At 38.1% G+C, this 17,581-nt stretch overlaps 3 protein-coding genes across 4 annotated transcripts; all 3 read left to right on the top strand.

Moving 5' to 3' along the window:
* Window positions 1–8,764: 8,764 nt before the first annotated feature.
* On the top strand, window positions 8,765–10,430 carry LOC125213600 (lysM domain receptor-like kinase 3). The gene has a single exon (XM_048114239.2). It carries the CDS (start codon window positions 8,918–8,920, stop codon window positions 10,145–10,147), a length of 1,230 nt encoding a protein of 409 aa, XP_047970196.1. The 5' UTR covers window positions 8,765–8,917; the 3' UTR covers window positions 10,148–10,430.
* Window positions 10,431–12,851: 2,421 nt separating this feature from the next.
* On the top strand, window positions 12,852–15,484 carry LOC125213601 (ATPase GET3B-like). 2 transcript variants are annotated; one of them, XM_048114241.2, is made up of 11 exons: window positions 12,852–13,116; window positions 13,459–13,661; window positions 13,738–13,800; window positions 13,915–14,025; window positions 14,121–14,195; window positions 14,271–14,339; window positions 14,421–14,486; window positions 14,583–14,657; window positions 14,725–14,823; window positions 14,935–15,069; window positions 15,185–15,484. In XM_048114241.2, exons 1-11 carry the CDS (start codon window positions 12,933–12,935, stop codon window positions 15,320–15,322), a joined length of 1,218 nt encoding a protein of 405 aa, XP_047970198.2. In that variant the 5' UTR covers window positions 12,852–12,932; the 3' UTR covers window positions 15,323–15,484. The 2 variants fall into 2 exon arrangements, with proteins under 2 accessions (XP_047970198.2, XP_047970197.2); XM_048114240.2 differs by having other exon boundaries at window positions 12,853–13,116; window positions 13,450–13,661.
* A 1,045-nt stretch (window positions 15,485–16,529) lies between these two features.
* Window positions 16,530–17,371, top strand: LOC125213602 (OVARIAN TUMOR DOMAIN-containing deubiquitinating enzyme 9-like). The gene is made up of 5 exons (XM_089066645.1): window positions 16,530–16,625; window positions 16,730–16,806; window positions 16,921–16,975; window positions 17,082–17,299; window positions 17,362–17,371. Exons 1-5 carry the CDS (start codon window positions 16,530–16,532, stop codon window positions 17,369–17,371), a joined length of 456 nt encoding a protein of 151 aa, XP_088922771.1.
* The last annotated feature ends 210 nt before the right edge of the window (window positions 17,372–17,581 follow it).

Genomic DNA, 17,581 nt, shown 5'->3' with positions numbered 1-17,581 from the left:
GAATCATATACTCTATTCCAGATAGCGAGTGGGTCAGTCCGGTTCACATGGTACCGAAGAAATCTGGAATACAAGTGGTGAAGAATGACAAGAATGAGTTGGTGCCTACTCGACTGGTCACTGGATGGAGGATGTGCATCGACTATAGGAAACTAAATGAAGCCACCAAAAAGGATCATTTTCCTTTACCATTCATTGACCAGATGCTAGAGAGGCTGGCTGGCAAACAGTATTTCTGTTTCCTCGACGGATATAGCGGTTATTTCCAGATTTTCGTGAACCCAGAGGACCAGGAAAAGACCACATTTACATGCCCTTTTGGAACTTATGCCTACCGAAGGATGCCATTTGGTCTATGTAATGCACCAGGTACATTCCAACGTTGTATGATGAGTATTTTTTCGGATCTACTAGAGGTATGCATCGAGATATTCATGGATGATTTCACTGTATATGGAGGCTCATTTGATACTTGTTTAGCCAGCCTTGACCTAGTGCTGCAAAGATGTCAAGAGAAACATCTAGTCCTGAATTTTGAAAAATGTCACTTCATGGTAACTGAGGGGATTGTTTTAGGTCATGTGGTCTCTGAAAGAGGAATACAAGTGGACAAGGCAAAGGTGGAAGTGATTGCAAAGCTACCTTACCCTACAAATCAAAAGGAAGTTAGAGGATTCCTCGGTCACGCAGGGTTTTATCGAAGGTTTATCAAGGACTTTGCAAAAATTGCGCAACCACTCACTCATTTGCTGCACAACGATGTGGAGTTCGAGTTTGATGAGGGATGCAAGAGGGCATTTCAATTGCTCAAGGAGAGACTAGTGTCCGCACCAATTATCAGGGCACCGGACTGGAATCACCCTTTTGAGATAATGTGCGACGCGAGCGATTTCGCTGTGGGAGCCGTCCTAGGGCAGAAGATAGATGGGAAAAACTACGTAATTTTCTATGCGTCCAAGACACTAAATCAAGCTCAGAAGAATTACGATACTACGGAGAAGGAAATGTTGGCTGTCGTCTACTCGTTCGAAAAATTCCGCCCTTATCTTCTTGGGTCAAAGGTTATTGTTTTCACTGATCATGCAGCAATAAAGTACTTGCTAGCTAAGAAAGAATCAAAGCCAAGGCTAATTCGATGGGTCCTACTTCTACAGGAGTTTGATTGGGAAGTAAGAGACAAAAGAGGAACAGAGAATCGAGTGGCTGACCACTTGAGTAGAATTCATCAAGGAGATACGGACGAGGCTATTCCCGATGTTTTTCCCGAAGAACATTTGTACTATATGGACGAACCACCTAGACCGATAAGCTGGGAATCTGTCTTAGTTTTAACAGGTCCAGGAGAATCTGATCGAGGAAAGCGCGTACGTAACGCAGAACCATGGTACGCAGACCTGGCAAATTACTTGGTCACGGGAGAGGTGCCAAGTTCAGGGGAAGCCTCCCGGGCCCAGAAGATGAAGCTTAAAAGCGAAGCCAAATATTACTTCTGGGATGATCCTTATCTTTGGAAGATGTGTGCAGATCAGATAATTCGACGTTGCATTCCTGAATGGGAACAAAGAGATGTACTCCATCATTGTCACTCCTTGGCGTGTGGAGGGCATTTCGGACCAAGGAGAACCGCAAGGAAAGTTCTAGACAGTGGATTCTACTGGCCTACATTGAACAAGGATGCCTTTGAATACTGTCAATGCTGCGAAAGGTGTCAACAGACAGGGGGAATCTCGAGACGAGATGAGATGCCCCAAGTGCCCATAGTGATCTGCGAAATTTTCGATGTTTGGGGGATGGATTTTATGGGCCCATTTCCGTCGTCGTACGGAAATGCTTACATATTGGTCGCTGTAGACTACGTTTCCAAATGGATAGAGGCGAAGGCTACGCCCACTTGTGAGTCTAAAGAGGTGGCCAAGTTTCTGAAGTCAAACATTTTCAGCAGATATGGAGTTCCTAGAGCGATTATCTCAGATCAAGGAACACACTTCTGCAACCGCACTATAGAAGCGCTCATGAGGAAATACGGCGTGCATCATAGATTGTCTACACCATATCACCCCCAATCGAATGGGCAAGCTGAAGTCTCTAATAGGGAGATAAAGAGTATTTTGGAAAAATCAGTTAACACCACAAGGAAGGATTGGAGTAAACGCCTTGACGATGCTTTGTGGGCGTATAGAACTGCTTACAAGACACCAATCGGGATGTCACCTTATAGGTTGGTGTTTGGGAAAATGTGTCACTTACCCGTGGAAGTGGAGCACAAGGCATACTGGGCCATTAAGGAAATGAATATGAAGTCTGTGGCATGTGAAGAAGAAAGGAAGCTGCAATTACAGGAGCTGGAGGAACTACGGCTAGAGGCATTCGATTCAGCAATGTGGTACAAGGAAAGAACGAAGCTCTGGCACGACAAGAACCTCCGGGTCAAGGAACTTCAGGTGGGGCAGAAAGTACTTCTATTTCAGTCCAGACTCAAGCTAATGCCAGGGAAGTTGAAGTCAAAGTGGGTAGGTCCATATACCATCGTTGGCCTCCGCGCACACGGAGCAGTGGAAATCCAGGGAAGTGCTCCTAACTCGGTCCCTTTTCTTGTTAATGGCCATAGATTGAAAGTCTATAGGGATAATTCTGAGCTATGCGTAGTGGAGGAAATACCACTACGTGCGCTCTCAGTTATCACTTAGCCAGACAAAGGAATATTCTCGATGAACTCCTGGGTCAAGGGAAATGTTATGTTTTTACACACTGATCCAGGGGATTCGAGAATATTCAAAGGTAATTGTACATAGTTTAATTGCTTTAGAAGACAAAGAAAATCCAAACAAAATAAAAATTCAAAAATTTCCAAAAATATTTTCGAAGACCCAAACTCAAAGGGGGTTTATGTCTCGTACTTTAACCTTGACCCAGGAGTCTGGGGTCTTCATATTTTTTTAGGTCGCGGTCAAGGGAATCAATTAGAGGAAGCTGAGGAGGCCATGCCAAGTGAAGAGGTGGAAGAGCTTAGGAAAGAAGTGCAGGACATGAAAAAGGAAATGCAACTGATGAAAAAGGAGATGATGAAGGAACTCGGGGGAATACGGAAGGAACTCAATGGGAGTCGGGAAGAAGTAAAAGTTCTGAGCAGCAACGTAGCAGATTTGGCCACGAAATGTGCCAAACAAAGTGAAAGAGTGGCGGAAGCTGTGGAGATATCTACGCGGATGTTGAAATGGCTGCATCAGACGCTTCCCTTGACCCAGTCGAAGTCGACTCCTGGGTCAAGTGGCGAGGCACAGAAGATCATCCACAGCAGTCCCTCGATCAAGCCATTCCAGCAGTTGACCACCCCGACTATTCCCGAGAAAGTTCCAAATCCACCGAGGACGAAAATGCTAATGAGGAAACCAGGACTCGATCAAGCTGCAGAAGGAAAGGAAGAGCTGGAGCAACCAGCGAAGAAGAAAGTGAAAACAAACCGCCCCAGTGTTCCACCACCGTCTGGCTCTCGCGAGAGCCAGCCCCAGAAATGAGCATTTTCCCCAGACCAAGTAAATTTTAGTTTTTGTGTTCTTTTTCTGTGTCTTGTTTTCATTCGTTTTCTGTGTTTTATGCTATCTTCTCCCACTTAGCCCAATGCTTGGTCTAAGTGTGAGAAGTTCTGTGTTTTCTGTTGGTTTATTCTTCTCCCACTTAGCCCGTTGCTCGGTCTAAGTGTGAGAAGTTGGTTTGTTTTTATAATTAGAATTGTTGTTTATTTCTGCATTGAATTCTCTGTTTTCCCCCCTTCACGACGATGGCTTGAGGCCAAGCTTGAGTGAAGCGGGAGGGGGAAGAGGAGTCAATGCAGTATTATTATGCTTTGCGAAGTTGTAGGTCTAGAATTGTGTCGCATGAACTAGTGAATATAATACGGCAGATTCCCTTAGGGAGAGTAATTGAAAATAGGAGGTATTCCAACTTAGAAGCCTGATTCTTTAGTAAGCCGAACCAATCTGAATGAAGCGAGAACGATAGTAAATGCCTTTACTTGCTCAGTTGTGAAGCCCTACTTTAGAAGTGAGTTATAAGCCTTTGATAACTTAGAGCTAACACATGACAAAGGGCTGCCACTGAATGCTGAAGGAAAAGAATTTAAGAAGGAGAAAAAAAAAGGAAAAAATATATAATCATAAAAATCTGGAGGTATAAGCTGGACGAAGTCCAGAGGAGGAAATAAAAAGAGAGAAAAAAATCAAGGAGGTATAAGCTGGACGAAGTCCAGGAAATCAAGGAGGTATAAGCTGGACGAAGTCCAGGAAATCAAGGAGGTATAAGCTGGACGAAGTCCAGAAAGAAAAAAAAAAAAAAAAAAAAAAAAAAAAGAAAAAAAGGGGGATAGTGACGGAGGATAGAAGGAGGAATTCTCATAACCCGAGGTTTCAGTGGTTTGGCAATAACTTAAGAGAGAATCGGTCCTAACATCCCTGGTAAGGAATGAGCGATCGAGTGAATCTAACAATTGGGGAAGTAAAAGGCTATCTTGACGAGCTGACAGATTGGCTAGGTAGAGGGGAGAAAAGGGCCTATTTGGAGGAGTGCAGCCTGTTGGATTGACCTTAATCTTGTGGGGACGGTTGCCTAAAAGTTGAAACCAGTTCATGCATATGTGTTTATATGTTTTCATCTTATGTGATTATGTGTTTTTTTTTTTTGTTTTAGTGTCTAGCCTTGTCTCAGTTGTGTCTAGGTGTAGGAGTTTTGTCTAGAATCTGTAGAGTCGGTCAAGGGGATAACCATGCCTGAAATTCGCCTTATTCTTTTCTCTTCTTGTCTTTATACTTGAGGACAAGTATGGTTTAAGTGTGAGCAGTTTGATAAGGCTAATTTCATGCATTGGTTATATAGTGAAAAACATCACATTTCTGCTGGATCTAACAAGTTTTGTTAAGCCAGGTGTGTGTGTAGCGCTAGATCCAGGAGATGCTGGAGGAGTTGATCTAGCGAGGAGCAGGAACGGGATGAGCAGAATCACGAGGAAAAGCTAGAGGAAGGAAGCCAATAGCTGAGGGCAATCAAGTCAATCAATACCTCGCTGGGCCCCACCTCGACGCTTATAAATGGAGGAGTGCGCAACAAGAAACATGAACTTTTTTTCGTCACACTCCTCACACAGTCACACTCTTAGCTCACACACACACACTAGGGATATGGGGAATTCTGGTGGTTAAGGGAGGTTTTCGTTTTCGTGAGTTACGTATCAGTGCAACACCGTCCTTTTGAGGGCGAAGAAACAATCGTTCTTTTATTTTCTGTTTGCTACTCATTTCCGTCTCGAACTTCACTTTTGGAAGTCGAGCTTGTCGCTTTTGTTACTGGATTCATTTTGGTTATTCTGTCTACGTTCTGATCTGCTTGTGATGGAGTTGAATTCCGTTTTGATTACTATTCTTATGATGTTTGCTATTTCGATTTGTTCTATTGGGATGTTGTCTGGTAATTGTTGCTGAATATCTTGTGAGAATTGAGAATCGTTGATTATGGAGTTGTGTTTGGTTGGATTCTTGTTCGGATGCTTGGATCCGGAGTGGATTTAGCATCCGAAGTGTGGATCTGAACAGGGGAGGTGAATTTGTGCATGAAATTATGGGGATTTTGTTCTGCTTGGTTTGCTTCGTCTAGTAGTGTGATTTCCGTCGTTGTTTCGTTTACCGTTAAAATTATGTTTCCAATCTACATCTGAGTTTGTTTTTCTCGATCTCTGCATTTATTTGTGTTCGTTGAAGAAGATGAAGTCATTTTCAGTTGATGCTTTAGTTAGTTAGGCTGCAGATTCGATTCTGTCCGTACTTACCTTTTTCAGAGTTTGGTCCCCACTTGTTTTAATCTCCTTGGTCTAGAGATGTTCGTAGAAGTCCCAGATCTAGTAGTTGATTTGATTTAGTTCTTATACATAATTCATTTTTTGCCTAGATCTAGCAGTTAGCATAGCATACTTTATTTCCAAATTCACTTAGTTAAATTCCTCAACCCAAAATATGCGTGGCAGCAGCCAACCCAAAAATAGTTTCCAATTCTCTACGCATGTATTTTACGAGTCCATCTCTGTGGGATCGATCCCTACTTCCCTGTGCTAGTTTAGTATCTGTGGTTGAGGGTTTTGAAGGTTTGCTTGCGTACCAACGACCAGACTTCCAGTCTTGTGAGTCTCTAGACCTTGTGATCTAGTTGATTTACTGGATCTAGGAAGTGTGTAATTAGAAATTGATAGGATACAGCAAGCAAGAAAATCAACTCTTCACCTAGGCTTTGGAAATTGCAGAAAACTAAGTTGAGTGCAGAGAGAGAGAGAAGGATAATGAGAGTTGGAGTTGGTTCATAGATACATTGCAAAGGTTTGCTTTGAAATGTGAGATTTGGTTTTTCTTCTATCTACACTACTAGTACTAGTTGACACCACCACCAAAATTTGAATTTGGGGTAGCTTTGGATAATAGATTCCATGAAAGGGATCTTTTGTTTTGATTTGAATTATTAATGATAAAACATCAATATTGTTGTTGGCGTGTTTAAAAACATCAATTACGATGGTGTGTTTAAACACGCCAATGACATGGTTCTAGGTTTCGTACTCAACTCTCCAATTTCGTAGAATGGCTTGAAGCCACAAGACATTATAGCACAAAAAATAGTCTAAAAAATGTCGATGTGATTGCTGCTTTTTAAATGACAATTATATTGACATGTTTACACATGACAATCATACTAGCGTTTTCCTTATTACAGAATGTCAAAAAAGGTTTCCCTCGAACCCTTTTTTCTAAATTCACTCCAAATTCTTTTTTTTTTCCAACATCAAATTCATTCTAACTCAATGATGCAACACAACATTCTAAAATAATATATTTGTTGTTATTATTATTAGTTATGGGATATCGATAGTTAGGAAGAAGAAAATTTTATGTAACTCCTGTTTTGAAATCATTGTTTAACGGTAAGTTCATACCTATTAAATTGGAGTTAATAAATTCCTCTTGCTTCGATGGGAGCATTAATAAATAGGCATGCGGCTAAGAATTTAATTACGCATACGATTATGAGCATGGTTATCATGATAAATTAAAATTTGAGGAACAGCAACATTCAATTTTGTGGCTACTAAATTTTAAAGCTTTTTTTTTTTAAAGTTGAATTATATGCTTCGTTCCCCAATTCCCCAAATAAATAGATGAGAAGTATGTGCAAGATCTCGTGCAATAGAGTTTCTAGAATTCCAAAATATTCTAAATGCTCTTCCCACCCATACATTAAGTAGTTATAAGTTTAAATATAATATTAAATGATAAATTATTGGCACTTGGTAGCATAATACAGATACGCTAAGATATTAATAGACTCAATTTCGTCTTAGTTATGCAGTTGGATGATTGTCGGAATTTGATTACGAGTCTCTCAACTTAAGGTGTTTTACCACTTGGCCTAAACATAATTTGTAAAGTACGGGTTGTTTGGTTGCAAGATTGTATCCCATATTAAATATATATGTAGTGTGTTTGGTTCATGAAATTCAATCCCGCAATGCAATTTTATATGGATAATCATGGGATAATTAGTCATATCTAACCACCTATGACTAAAATAATGTCAAGACTCAATCCTATATTATATCTAGCAAACCAAACACCATTACTAGTATTACAAGTTAGGTTATTGCAGCAAGATCTGCCCCTCCGTTGCCAATTGCGCTACGCCCCTGCAGGCAAAAATTAAATTTATATTAAATTAAATTAGGGGATTGGGGATTAAAAAAAAAAAGGACTTAAAAGAAAATTTTATATAGGAAGGGAAATTTTAATACGTAGCTTTGCATACCCAAAATTCAAATGTAGACTAAAGAAAATAAGTCCTTTGAATAAGTAATAACTTTATATAATGTCGATTTTATATAATTGGATCGCCTCACTGACATCACTTGCCTTAATGACCACCAAACGTGTTCACATAAGTGCACAATAACTTTAATAATAATTTTTAAATTATAATTAAAATAAAATAAGACTAAAAATCAAATGTGGTCCCTAACATATGACAGTTTTATCAATTTGATCCTTAACATTATCTTTTTGATTATTTAGTCCCTCGCAAATAAACTCGAACCCGAATCGATCCTCACTTAACAGAACCGTCAAAAAATAGACGATGACCGCAATTTGACTATATTAAATTACTAATGGTAATTAATTATATCTAATTATAATTCTTTTCCTATTAGTAAAATTGGAAAAAAGATAGTATTAGTTGCAAAATGAAATGAATAATTTGTAATTTAATAGGAATTAAGAATTATAATTAGGTATAATTAATTACCATTAGTAATTTAATATAGTCAAATTGCAATCACCGTCTATTTTTTGACGATTTTGTTAAATGAGGACCGATTCAGGTCCGAGTTTATTTGTGAGAGACCAAATAATTAAAATGATAATGTTAAGAACCAAATTGATAAAACAGTTATATGTCAGGAATAACATTTGGCCTTTACTCTAAATATAAAAAATTAAATAAATGACGATAATATAGATTAAATTAGAGCGGTATTATTTTATTTATTAAAACTCATTTTGTGGGTCAAGAAAAGCGGCACCAACCGATTCTTAACTTAACGACATCGTCGCCGCCACTGTTTGAGGTGGCAAAATTTATTTTTGGGAATAAAATTATTTATGTTGTGAATTTTTAGGATAAAATTAATTTTCAACAAATCAACGTTTAATTATGATTTAACAACCACGGAAAAGGACTTAACTAAAAACTTCCAAAATTCCACCTGCAATAAAACACCTATTCCTCGCCGCTGCCACCTCCAAAACCACCGCGCTCCGCCGCAGCTCCCCTCTCCAAAATCCTACTTCTCCTCATCCGTATTTGTCTATCCTCGAATGCCTCCGTCTCCTTCATGTGCAAATCCAAGAACAAAATGACCAAACAAGTGATCCAGCCCACCCCCAAATCGCCATCTTCATCATCACCTAAATCCAAAAAATCCGCCCAAAATTCCTCCTCCTTCTCCACCGCCTCCGGCAATTACACCCTCCCCAGCACCGCCTCCACCTCCAGCTTCTACAAAGACTCCCGCCGCTCCTCCGCCTCCTCCCTCTCCAGCCTCCGCGACACGCTTCTCTCCGATCAGACCCACCTCTACGATTTCCATGAAATCCGCGTCGCCACCAGCAATTTCCTCCTCAAGCCGCACTCCTCGTCATCCTCATCCACCGCCTGGCTCTGCAGCGTCCGCGATCAGCAGGCGCTAATCGTGCAGCGGCGCTTCCGCCGCCAATTGGACACGGCGCAGCTCGTCGATCGCCTCTCTGTGATCTGCAAGAGCCATCACTCTAGTTTGATTAAGCTGAAAGGGGCTTCAATTTCCGGTAGCTATACGTATTTGGTCTATGATTACGTTTCCGGTGCTAGTCTCTCCGATTGTTTGAGAAATCCTAAAAACCCTAATTTTACGGTTTTGTCGAATTGGGCGTCTCGGATTCGGATCGCCTCTGATATCGCGCACGGTTTAGATTACGTTCATAATTCGACTGGATTAGGATTTGAGTTTGTGCACAATCATATAAAGAGTAGTAGCATCATTGTGATTGAGCCGGATTTGAATGCCAAGATTTGCCATTTCGGTACATCCGAGCTCTGTGGTGAGATCACGAATGTGGGGTCTAAAGAGATGAGCAGATCGCGTAGTAAGATCGATAAATTTGAAGGGACTCGAGGGTACATGGCCCCGGAGTTTCAAAGAAGTGGGATTGCCACGCAGAAATGCGATGTTTATGCATTTGGAGTTGTGATTCTTGAGCTTGTATCGGGGATGGAGGCGTTGACGTACAGAGTTGATGAGGAGAGTGGCAGTTATGTGAGGATATCGGTCGTGGATGCAGCCAGGGAGGCATTGGAGGGTGGGGTGAGGCAGTGGGTTGACAAGAGGCTGAAGGACTCTTATCCGGTGGAGGTGGTGGAGAAGCTGACGCGGTTGGCATTGGATTGTGTGGCAGATGATCCTGATAGCAGGCCGGATATGGGGAAGGTGGTGGTTCGGGTTTCACAGATGTTCTTGGAATCACAGAAGTGGGCGGAGAAGGTGGGCGTGATAACTGACTTTAGCGTCTCCTTTGCTCCACGGTGATGCTTTTCCAAGTTCTAAACTGGAGTTTTGGTTTGTCAAGTTATCCCAATTTTTGAACCATGTAGATTTTGTTGCATGATTATTGTAGATTTTATTGTATGTTTAGTTATTTCCTCATGACATTGGTTTGTCAACTTGTGCAAAAATTAAAATCTTGTAAAGATTGGAAACACACTAGCTGCAAGGCTTTTCAGCTTACTAGTCATTTCTTTGTTAGAGAATTCATTGTAAATTTTGTGATATGTTTCAAGTTGTATGAAAAGAGTTTATTAGATTCTTTCAAGTTTCAACCATTTGTGAGTCCTATCTTGTTTTGAAGTTTGTCCGAATTACTCGTAGAAAATAATTTCTTCCTGTTTTCTCGTGACTCATGGCCTTAAACAAGCTGAATTAAAGCTGATTTGTTCATGAATTCTGGCATGTAATTACTAAACTTTTCCTACTGTTGAATGTTGCTATGTAATCTCATATAGTAGATGTTGGATTGAAGAACTTTGAGTTGTTTTGTCGTTATAAAGCTAACAAGATATGCAGCTGCAGGATACCACGAGAAGATTTTGAAGTTTCGTGGTTGCATATGCAACAAATGCATAACTTTTCTGCTAGAAACATTGATTGATTCTTGTTCCACATATCTTTGTCGTCATATGTCTTAGTATATGCTCTGGAATTCGAAGTTTTTCCTCGTGCAAATTTGTTTCTCTTGCTTGATATGCATCTTTTTCATGGTCGAAGGTGAAATTCTTGCTATTTTTGCTTCATTTATGATTAAATACAAGACGGCAACAAATTCTTCTCATTCACCCGGTCAAGTCTTGCCAATGCTGGAATTTTCTGGCTTTTTGTGTGATGTATTATGATGGTGAATATATATCTTAGTCAATGGAATTATGGAAGCCATGATGATTATGAGTTTAGGAGATGACTTTTTCAAAGATTTATGGGGAGATTCTGTTTGTAGTTATCTAAAATATTTGGATGAATTTAATCTGAGTGCTCCACACTAACTCAAAAGGAAGAATCACTTAAAAATTTAAAGTCTTGAGTTAGTTCTCTAGCATTTGTTTTTATACTACATGTATATTATACTATAGCAGTTCAATTTGAATTGAATCTCTTTGATTTGATCAATTCTAATTCTATGATTGACATAATTTAAATGGATACGGGAATCCCATAATTTATTTTTCTTTTGTAGTTTTAATTTTTATAATGAGTCACGGTGATGGCATTGCATGTCGTGTTCCTGTTTGTTGTAGCAATACCTTCAAACACTTTATTTTTATTTTGAGGCAACTCGGTCAATTAAATTAGTGTGATGATGCATTTGCAACAATTAGAGTTGTAGTAATATTTTTTCGTTTTTTTTCAGTTTGGTGTTTTAAAATCTCAAATGTATACTGATTAATTGGGATCCATATGTTATACTTCATCGTCCAAAAAAATTTGAGCATTTGAAATGACACAAAAATTATACTACACAATTAGCAAAGTAAGAGGAAGAGAAGGAGGATAGTTAAACTAGCTTTAGTAGATAGTGAGACTCACAATATTATTAGTAGTATTTAGTGAGTTGTAATGGTAGACCATAGTGATATAAGTTGTAAATAAATTGATGTATATGAGTAATGAGGTGGAGATAATTTATTTTAATAAATGAAAATGATCATATTTTTTGTTGGATGAAAGAAAATGAAAAGTGTATATATTTTTATGAGACAGAATGAAGTATACACAGTGGTATATATCCAAGTATCCAACTATGATCGATGCATGTGCAATAAGTTTAATTTGAATGATTTGAACACAAATTTTATTGCAATTTCAGGATACTGACATTTCAATATCATATCATTCTTTGATCGGCATCAAATGGTTCATTAAAAGTTTAAACTCATCTTAACATTCAGTAAGATACAAAACTTTCCCACCACACAGTATTTTTAAAGTATTCAATCACCATTTGATTAGACAAATTCTTAAATAACTTTTGTGGGTATCATTTAGAAATGTTTGCAGCTCGAGTTTCTCATTTTTCGCATAAAATGGGCTGAGCCCAAAATTTATTGGGCCTAAAATATGTAATCTACAAATACCCTTTAGGGATAAATAAATCATTACCATTCTTTTCAAAAATTAAATTATAAGTACTACTACTAAATAAAAAAGTTTGTAATTTCCGTAATAATCTTATCCACTCATTTCAGCCGAAATATATGATCGACGATTTAAACATGCGGAAATGTTATGGTAATATTAGGAATGTTAACTCTCTTTTCTTAGATTGATACGTGTACTACATGTTTACATGGTGGGTGTTGGATGATGTGTTTAATATTGGCTTCCGGAAACATATTTTGTAGAAAATGAGACATATCAGGTAACTGTAAAAATCTTAAAATTTTATGATTTTAATTTATTTTATAAATATAAGACTAACCAAAATTTAACACATTTTCATTATTTAGCAACTTGCCATTTTATATTCCTTTTTGAGGTTTGTAAGGTGATGAATGAATTATAATTGATCACGAGTATTGGTTGGATTGCGTTTTGCGTTTCAATTTTTACTCGCGACGTAATTGTTTTGGAATTGGTTGAATAAAAACGTTACATTTGAGGTAAAAATAACATTATAATTATTTATTTTATCATAATAAAAATTTAAAACTAACCAAAAGTAAAATCCATTTCATTCATACAGGTCATTGCCATAGGTGCTCTGTTAAGTGTTAACGTAGTCGAGCTCAACTTCACCCATTCTCGCGTCTCTTTCCAAATTATCATGGCCTCCTCTTCTTCGTCTTTCTCAACCAGTATCACTGATTTTAAACCCATGGCAATTAATTATCGCTGTCTTTTCTCACTTAAACAGGATTTCTCCCCTTTCTTCAAATCCAAGTCAAATTTTAGCTCCACTTTTTCGTCTCTTTCGGTCTCTCGGAAATTGCACAGAAAAACATTCCAAGGTGCGTTTTTTACTCCGAAATTCGCTCATTTTCGTTTAATTTCCGGCCGGATTAGGATTAGTCGGCACGTGTTTAATGAGTTCTTTTGCTAATTGATGAATTTCTTAATAGTTCGTTTGATTAATTACAAATTTATGCAACAATTGATTCCCACTGATTTGACCAACTTCTGCATAGCTTTAATTCTATTCATGACATTGATGCAAAAGGGTTCCAGCAAAAAATAAAAAGAACAATTTAGCCTATATTTTGAGATGCCTTAGTTGTGTTTGCGAAATTGCATAAAAATGACTTCTTTGGCTGGGTAACAACATTGATGCTATTGTTTGGCAGTGAATTCAGTCAGTGTTCCAACCGAATCAGTAGCGGGCTTCGATGAAATGGTGTCGGGAACACAACGAAAGTATTACATGCTCGGTGGGAAGGGGGGAGTTGGAAAGACTAGCTGTGCTGCATCACTTGCTGTTAAGTTTGCGAATAATGGTCATCCAACTCTAGTGGTTTCAACTGATCCTGCTCATTCTTTGAGTGACTCTTTTGCTCAGGTTCAAATATAGCAATTTCAACAAGTGATTGTTAATATGTTATATCTGTTGTTACTTTAAGTTGCTTCGTGTTCAGGATTTAACCGGGGGGAGAATGGTGCCCGTGGAAGGTCCCGTTTTTCCCTTGTTTGCCCTTGAGGTGAGTGGACAAGTGTTTTGCCTATGAATCATGGTGTTCTTCTGTTAATCCTAATCGAAAGGCCATATCTTGTTGTCCAAAGTGGAACAAAAATTGAATGAGTTGCTGGGACAGATAAACCCTGAACAAGCAAGGGAAGAGTTTCGAAGTGCCAGCAAGAGCAATGGTGGGAGTGGTGTCAAAGATTTCATGGATGGAATGGGGCTGGGGTTAATCGCGGACCAGGTAAACATTGTTTCCAAATGTCCGCGCCCTCATTTCAAAGTCCTTACCTTCGTTGGTCTCTCAATGACATGTTTTCGGATTTGATATGACCGTAGCTTGGGGAACTAAAGCTTGGAGAGCTTCTGGATACACCTCCACCGGGCCTTGATGAAGCTATCGCAATTTCAAAGGCATGTTGTGATTATGTTAGAAATTCTTGCTTCCATGTTGTAGGCTCCATTGCTGACATCTAGAATATTTTCCAGGTTATTCAATTTCTCGAATCACAAGAATACAACATGTTCACGCGGATAATATTCGATACTGCCCCCACTGTGAGGAAACTACGGCTTCTTTTTATTTAGCTAGATTCTTTAAGTTTGGCTGTGCTGATGAGCAATGAGCTGCTTCTGCAGGGCCATACTCTGCGACTTTTGTCATTGCCGGACTTCTTAGATGCATCAATCGGGAAGATATTGAAGGTAAAATTTGAAGATGGAACCCTAAAGTAGATATCTATTCGCAAAAGTTTTTCCAAGATATTCAATCCTCAAATTTACTTGAAATACCTTTTGCAGTTAAGGCAGAAGATTTCGTCGGCTACTTCAGCCATAAAATCTGTGTTTGGGCAAGAAGAAAATCGGGAAGATAGTGTAAGCTTAACGAATGGAAATATTGTTTCTTATTCAACTGATCCTAACTTCATTTGTTTTCTTGTAGGCCGAAAAGTTGGAGAAACTTAGGCAGCGAATGATAAAAGTGAGGGAGCTTTTCCGTGACACGAACTCTACAGAGTTTGTGATAGTAACAATTCCTACGGTAATGTCGTGTTAGACTGACAGTTCCTCCATTTTTCAGAACAATATACTTCAGAATATAATGAAGATTTGATGCTTTTCATGTTCGTAATTCAAAATTCGTACATTTCAGGTGATGGCAATCAATGAGTCATCAAGATTAACTGCATCCTTAAAGAAAGAACGCGTTCCTGTCAAGAGACTAGTCGTTAACCAAGTTCTTCCCCCTTCTGCCTCTGACTGCAAGTTCTGTGCAATGAAGAGGAAGGTATAGCATAACCGTCTCATCTTTCTCGAACCAAAAACTGTCTCGACAAGGAATAAACTTATATGTGAATTGGAAATTCCGGTCGCCTCTGACGAATATCTGATTTATACTTCAGGATCAAACGCGTGCGCTTAGCATGATCGAGAGTGATCCAGAGCTCTCCGGCCTAACGACGATCCAAGCACCTCTTGTTGATGTGGAAATCAGAGGTGTACCAGCGCTTCAGTTCTTAGGTGACATGGTTTGGAAATAAAACATGGTCGGACATAGTGAATATAAATAGAAATGAATAATTGTTAGAGTCGAGATACAATAGTACTATTGTTTATTGTTAGAAATATCATCACTAACGATTATACACTACTGGTTTAAAATATCTAAAATGAAAATGCTCGAATATGTTGTCGCTTTTAAATTTTTTAATATTAAAAATATAATCTTCTCACAAAAGGTAAAGGAAGAGTAAAGTCTCATTCACATGTTTATTCTATTCTACTAATGTGTAAAATTGAACTTCCTCGAAGTTGAATAAGTTCGTTGAATTACACCATCCAATTTCAAAATTGGTACATGTGGTTACCCCAAATCGGGTAAATGAAATGCCCGAATTATTATTATTTTTCATGGTTGAGATGATAAAGTGTGACTATCCATTAAACTAATAAATTTCTACGAGTTTTATGGACAAAAATTTATGAGATGGAAGAAGAAAAATGACACTTTATTAACAGAAGTTATTATAGTTATGAGATGGCGAATTTTACAATTATTTAAAATTCTATATTATCTACTTCACATATGAAATTGAGATAATTTGAAATTCAATTGTAGTCAAAATATTTTTTTCCTTATAAAAAATTTAAACGCTTCATTTCAATCTCACAGCCTTAATTCCATAGTGGAGTACCAATTAATTTAAGCTTAAAATACGTACAATCAACAAAATCGCATACCATTGTAAACAGATTGAGAATACAACAAAAATATCCAGTCTTGAGGATTTTTAAATGCTTGTATTTCACGTTTTATATGAGAGAAGTTGCCTCATTCAAATTTCCAACAAAAACATGTTTATCCATAGAAATAGAAATTACAACTACTATAGTACTTAGTAAATTGAAAAACTGGTCTTGTCATCTTTGTCGATATCGACAATATTAATATGAAATTAATAGGTTAATTGCTAAATAAATCACCACTTTTGTTATAAATATTTTTAGTATTTTAATAAAATAATATAAAAATCATGAACTACTTTCCTTATTTACACTATACTTATCACTTTTCTGTTAGGTTAAAAAATATCAAACGGGAACTAGATTATTTTCCTTGATTAAAAGACTTCCATTCGTTACTTATAAATAGACCCTCTCACAAACTACAAACTTCTATACCTTTATTCATCAACCAACTCACAAAATAAGTATAGTTTAGTTAGTTCAACTTTGCTTTTCATGACAATGCTTCGCCGCCCTTCCTACGCCGCGATACTGGCCAACGGCGCTTCCGCCTATGATGCCGAGATACCGGCTAATGATGCTTCCGCCTATGACTACGTACCATTTTTTTCCTCAAAAATTGTGATCAAGAAATATTTGTTTTCTTGCATGTCTAACTTCTTTATGTCTTAATTAATAATTATTGTTTTCGTTTATTGCAGCATGTTCCTGAATTTAATGGAGGACAAATTCTATCTGCGAATGATGTTTCATCGGATCATGAAAGACTCTTGAATAGGTATTAATTAATCGCTTCTTTTTTTTAAAGAAGTTGAAATCTTGAGATTTTCTTGATTATTAGTAATTAATTACTCTATTTTTTGTGATTAACCTCTTTTCTTGTTTTCGACAGGTTGGAGCTATATGAACTAGTCGAACACAAGATTATGGGAGACAGTAACTGTCAGGTTCGTTCCATGTTTTTTGAGATTTTGAGTTGTGTCGTCTTATACTAATTTGTAGTAGTCGAACCATCCTAGTTCGCGGCTTAATTACATGTGTTTCTTTCTGCAGTTCCGCTCGCTGTCTGATCAGATATACGGGACATCAGACTATCACGACGTTGTAAGAGAAGAAATAGTCCATCAGCTGAAGTCAAAGCCCGAGTTATATGCCAATTTTGTCCCCATGGCTTATGGAGACTACTTGAAGAAAATGAGCAGAAATGGGGGATGGGGAGATAATTGCACGTTGCAGGCCGCTGCTGATTCCGTACGCTCTCTTATCATCCCGTCTCTCTCTTATCACGAACACCATATCTATTCATATCTGAACGAACGTTGCTTCGTTGCAGTATGGCGTAAAGATCTTTGTGGTTACTTCATACAAAGACACATGCTGCATTGAGATTCTTCCAAAATTTGAGAAATCAGACAGAAGTAAGTTTGTTTGTATGTTTGATGATTATTGTTATTACATGAAACATTATGCTCTAAACAATTGTGTAAAATGCAGCTCTCTTGCTTAGCTTTCGGGCTGAAGTGCACTACAATTCGGTTTATCCTTTGCGAAGA

This window comes from Salvia hispanica, chromosome 3, assembly GCF_029641045.1.
Source record: "Salvia hispanica isolate PSC_SH4W2 chromosome 3, Shi_PSC_v1, whole genome shotgun sequence".
NCBI lineage: Eukaryota > Viridiplantae > Streptophyta > Magnoliopsida > Lamiales > Lamiaceae > Salvia > Salvia hispanica.
This window is presented reverse-complemented; position numbering and strand designations above follow the sequence as displayed.

Coding starts and splice junctions, on each gene's coding strand:
- LOC125213600 (XM_048114239.2), top strand. CDS start 8,918: ATGTGCAAATCCAAGAACAAAATGACCAAACAAGTGATCCAGCCCACC.
- LOC125213601 (XM_048114240.2), top strand. CDS start 12,933: ATGGCCTCCTCTTCTTCGTCTTTCTCAACCAGTATCACTGATTTTAAA. Junction 13,117..13,449: donor GCACAGAAAAACATTCCAAG/GTGCGTTTTTTA, acceptor ATTGTTTGGCAG/TGAATTCAGTCAGTGTTCCA. Junction 14,196..14,270: donor AAGCTATCGCAATTTCAAAG/GCATGTTGTGAT, acceptor AATATTTTCCAG/GTTATTCAATTTCTCGAATC.
- LOC125213602 (XM_089066645.1), top strand. CDS start 16,530: ATGCTTCGCCGCCCTTCCTACGCCGCGATACTGGCCAACGGCGCTTCC. Junction 16,626..16,729: donor ATGCTTCCGCCTATGACTAC/GTACCATTTTTT, acceptor CGTTTATTGCAG/CATGTTCCTGAATTTAATGG. Junction 16,807..16,920: donor CATGAAAGACTCTTGAATAG/GTATTAATTAAT, acceptor TGTTTTCGACAG/GTTGGAGCTATATGAACTAG.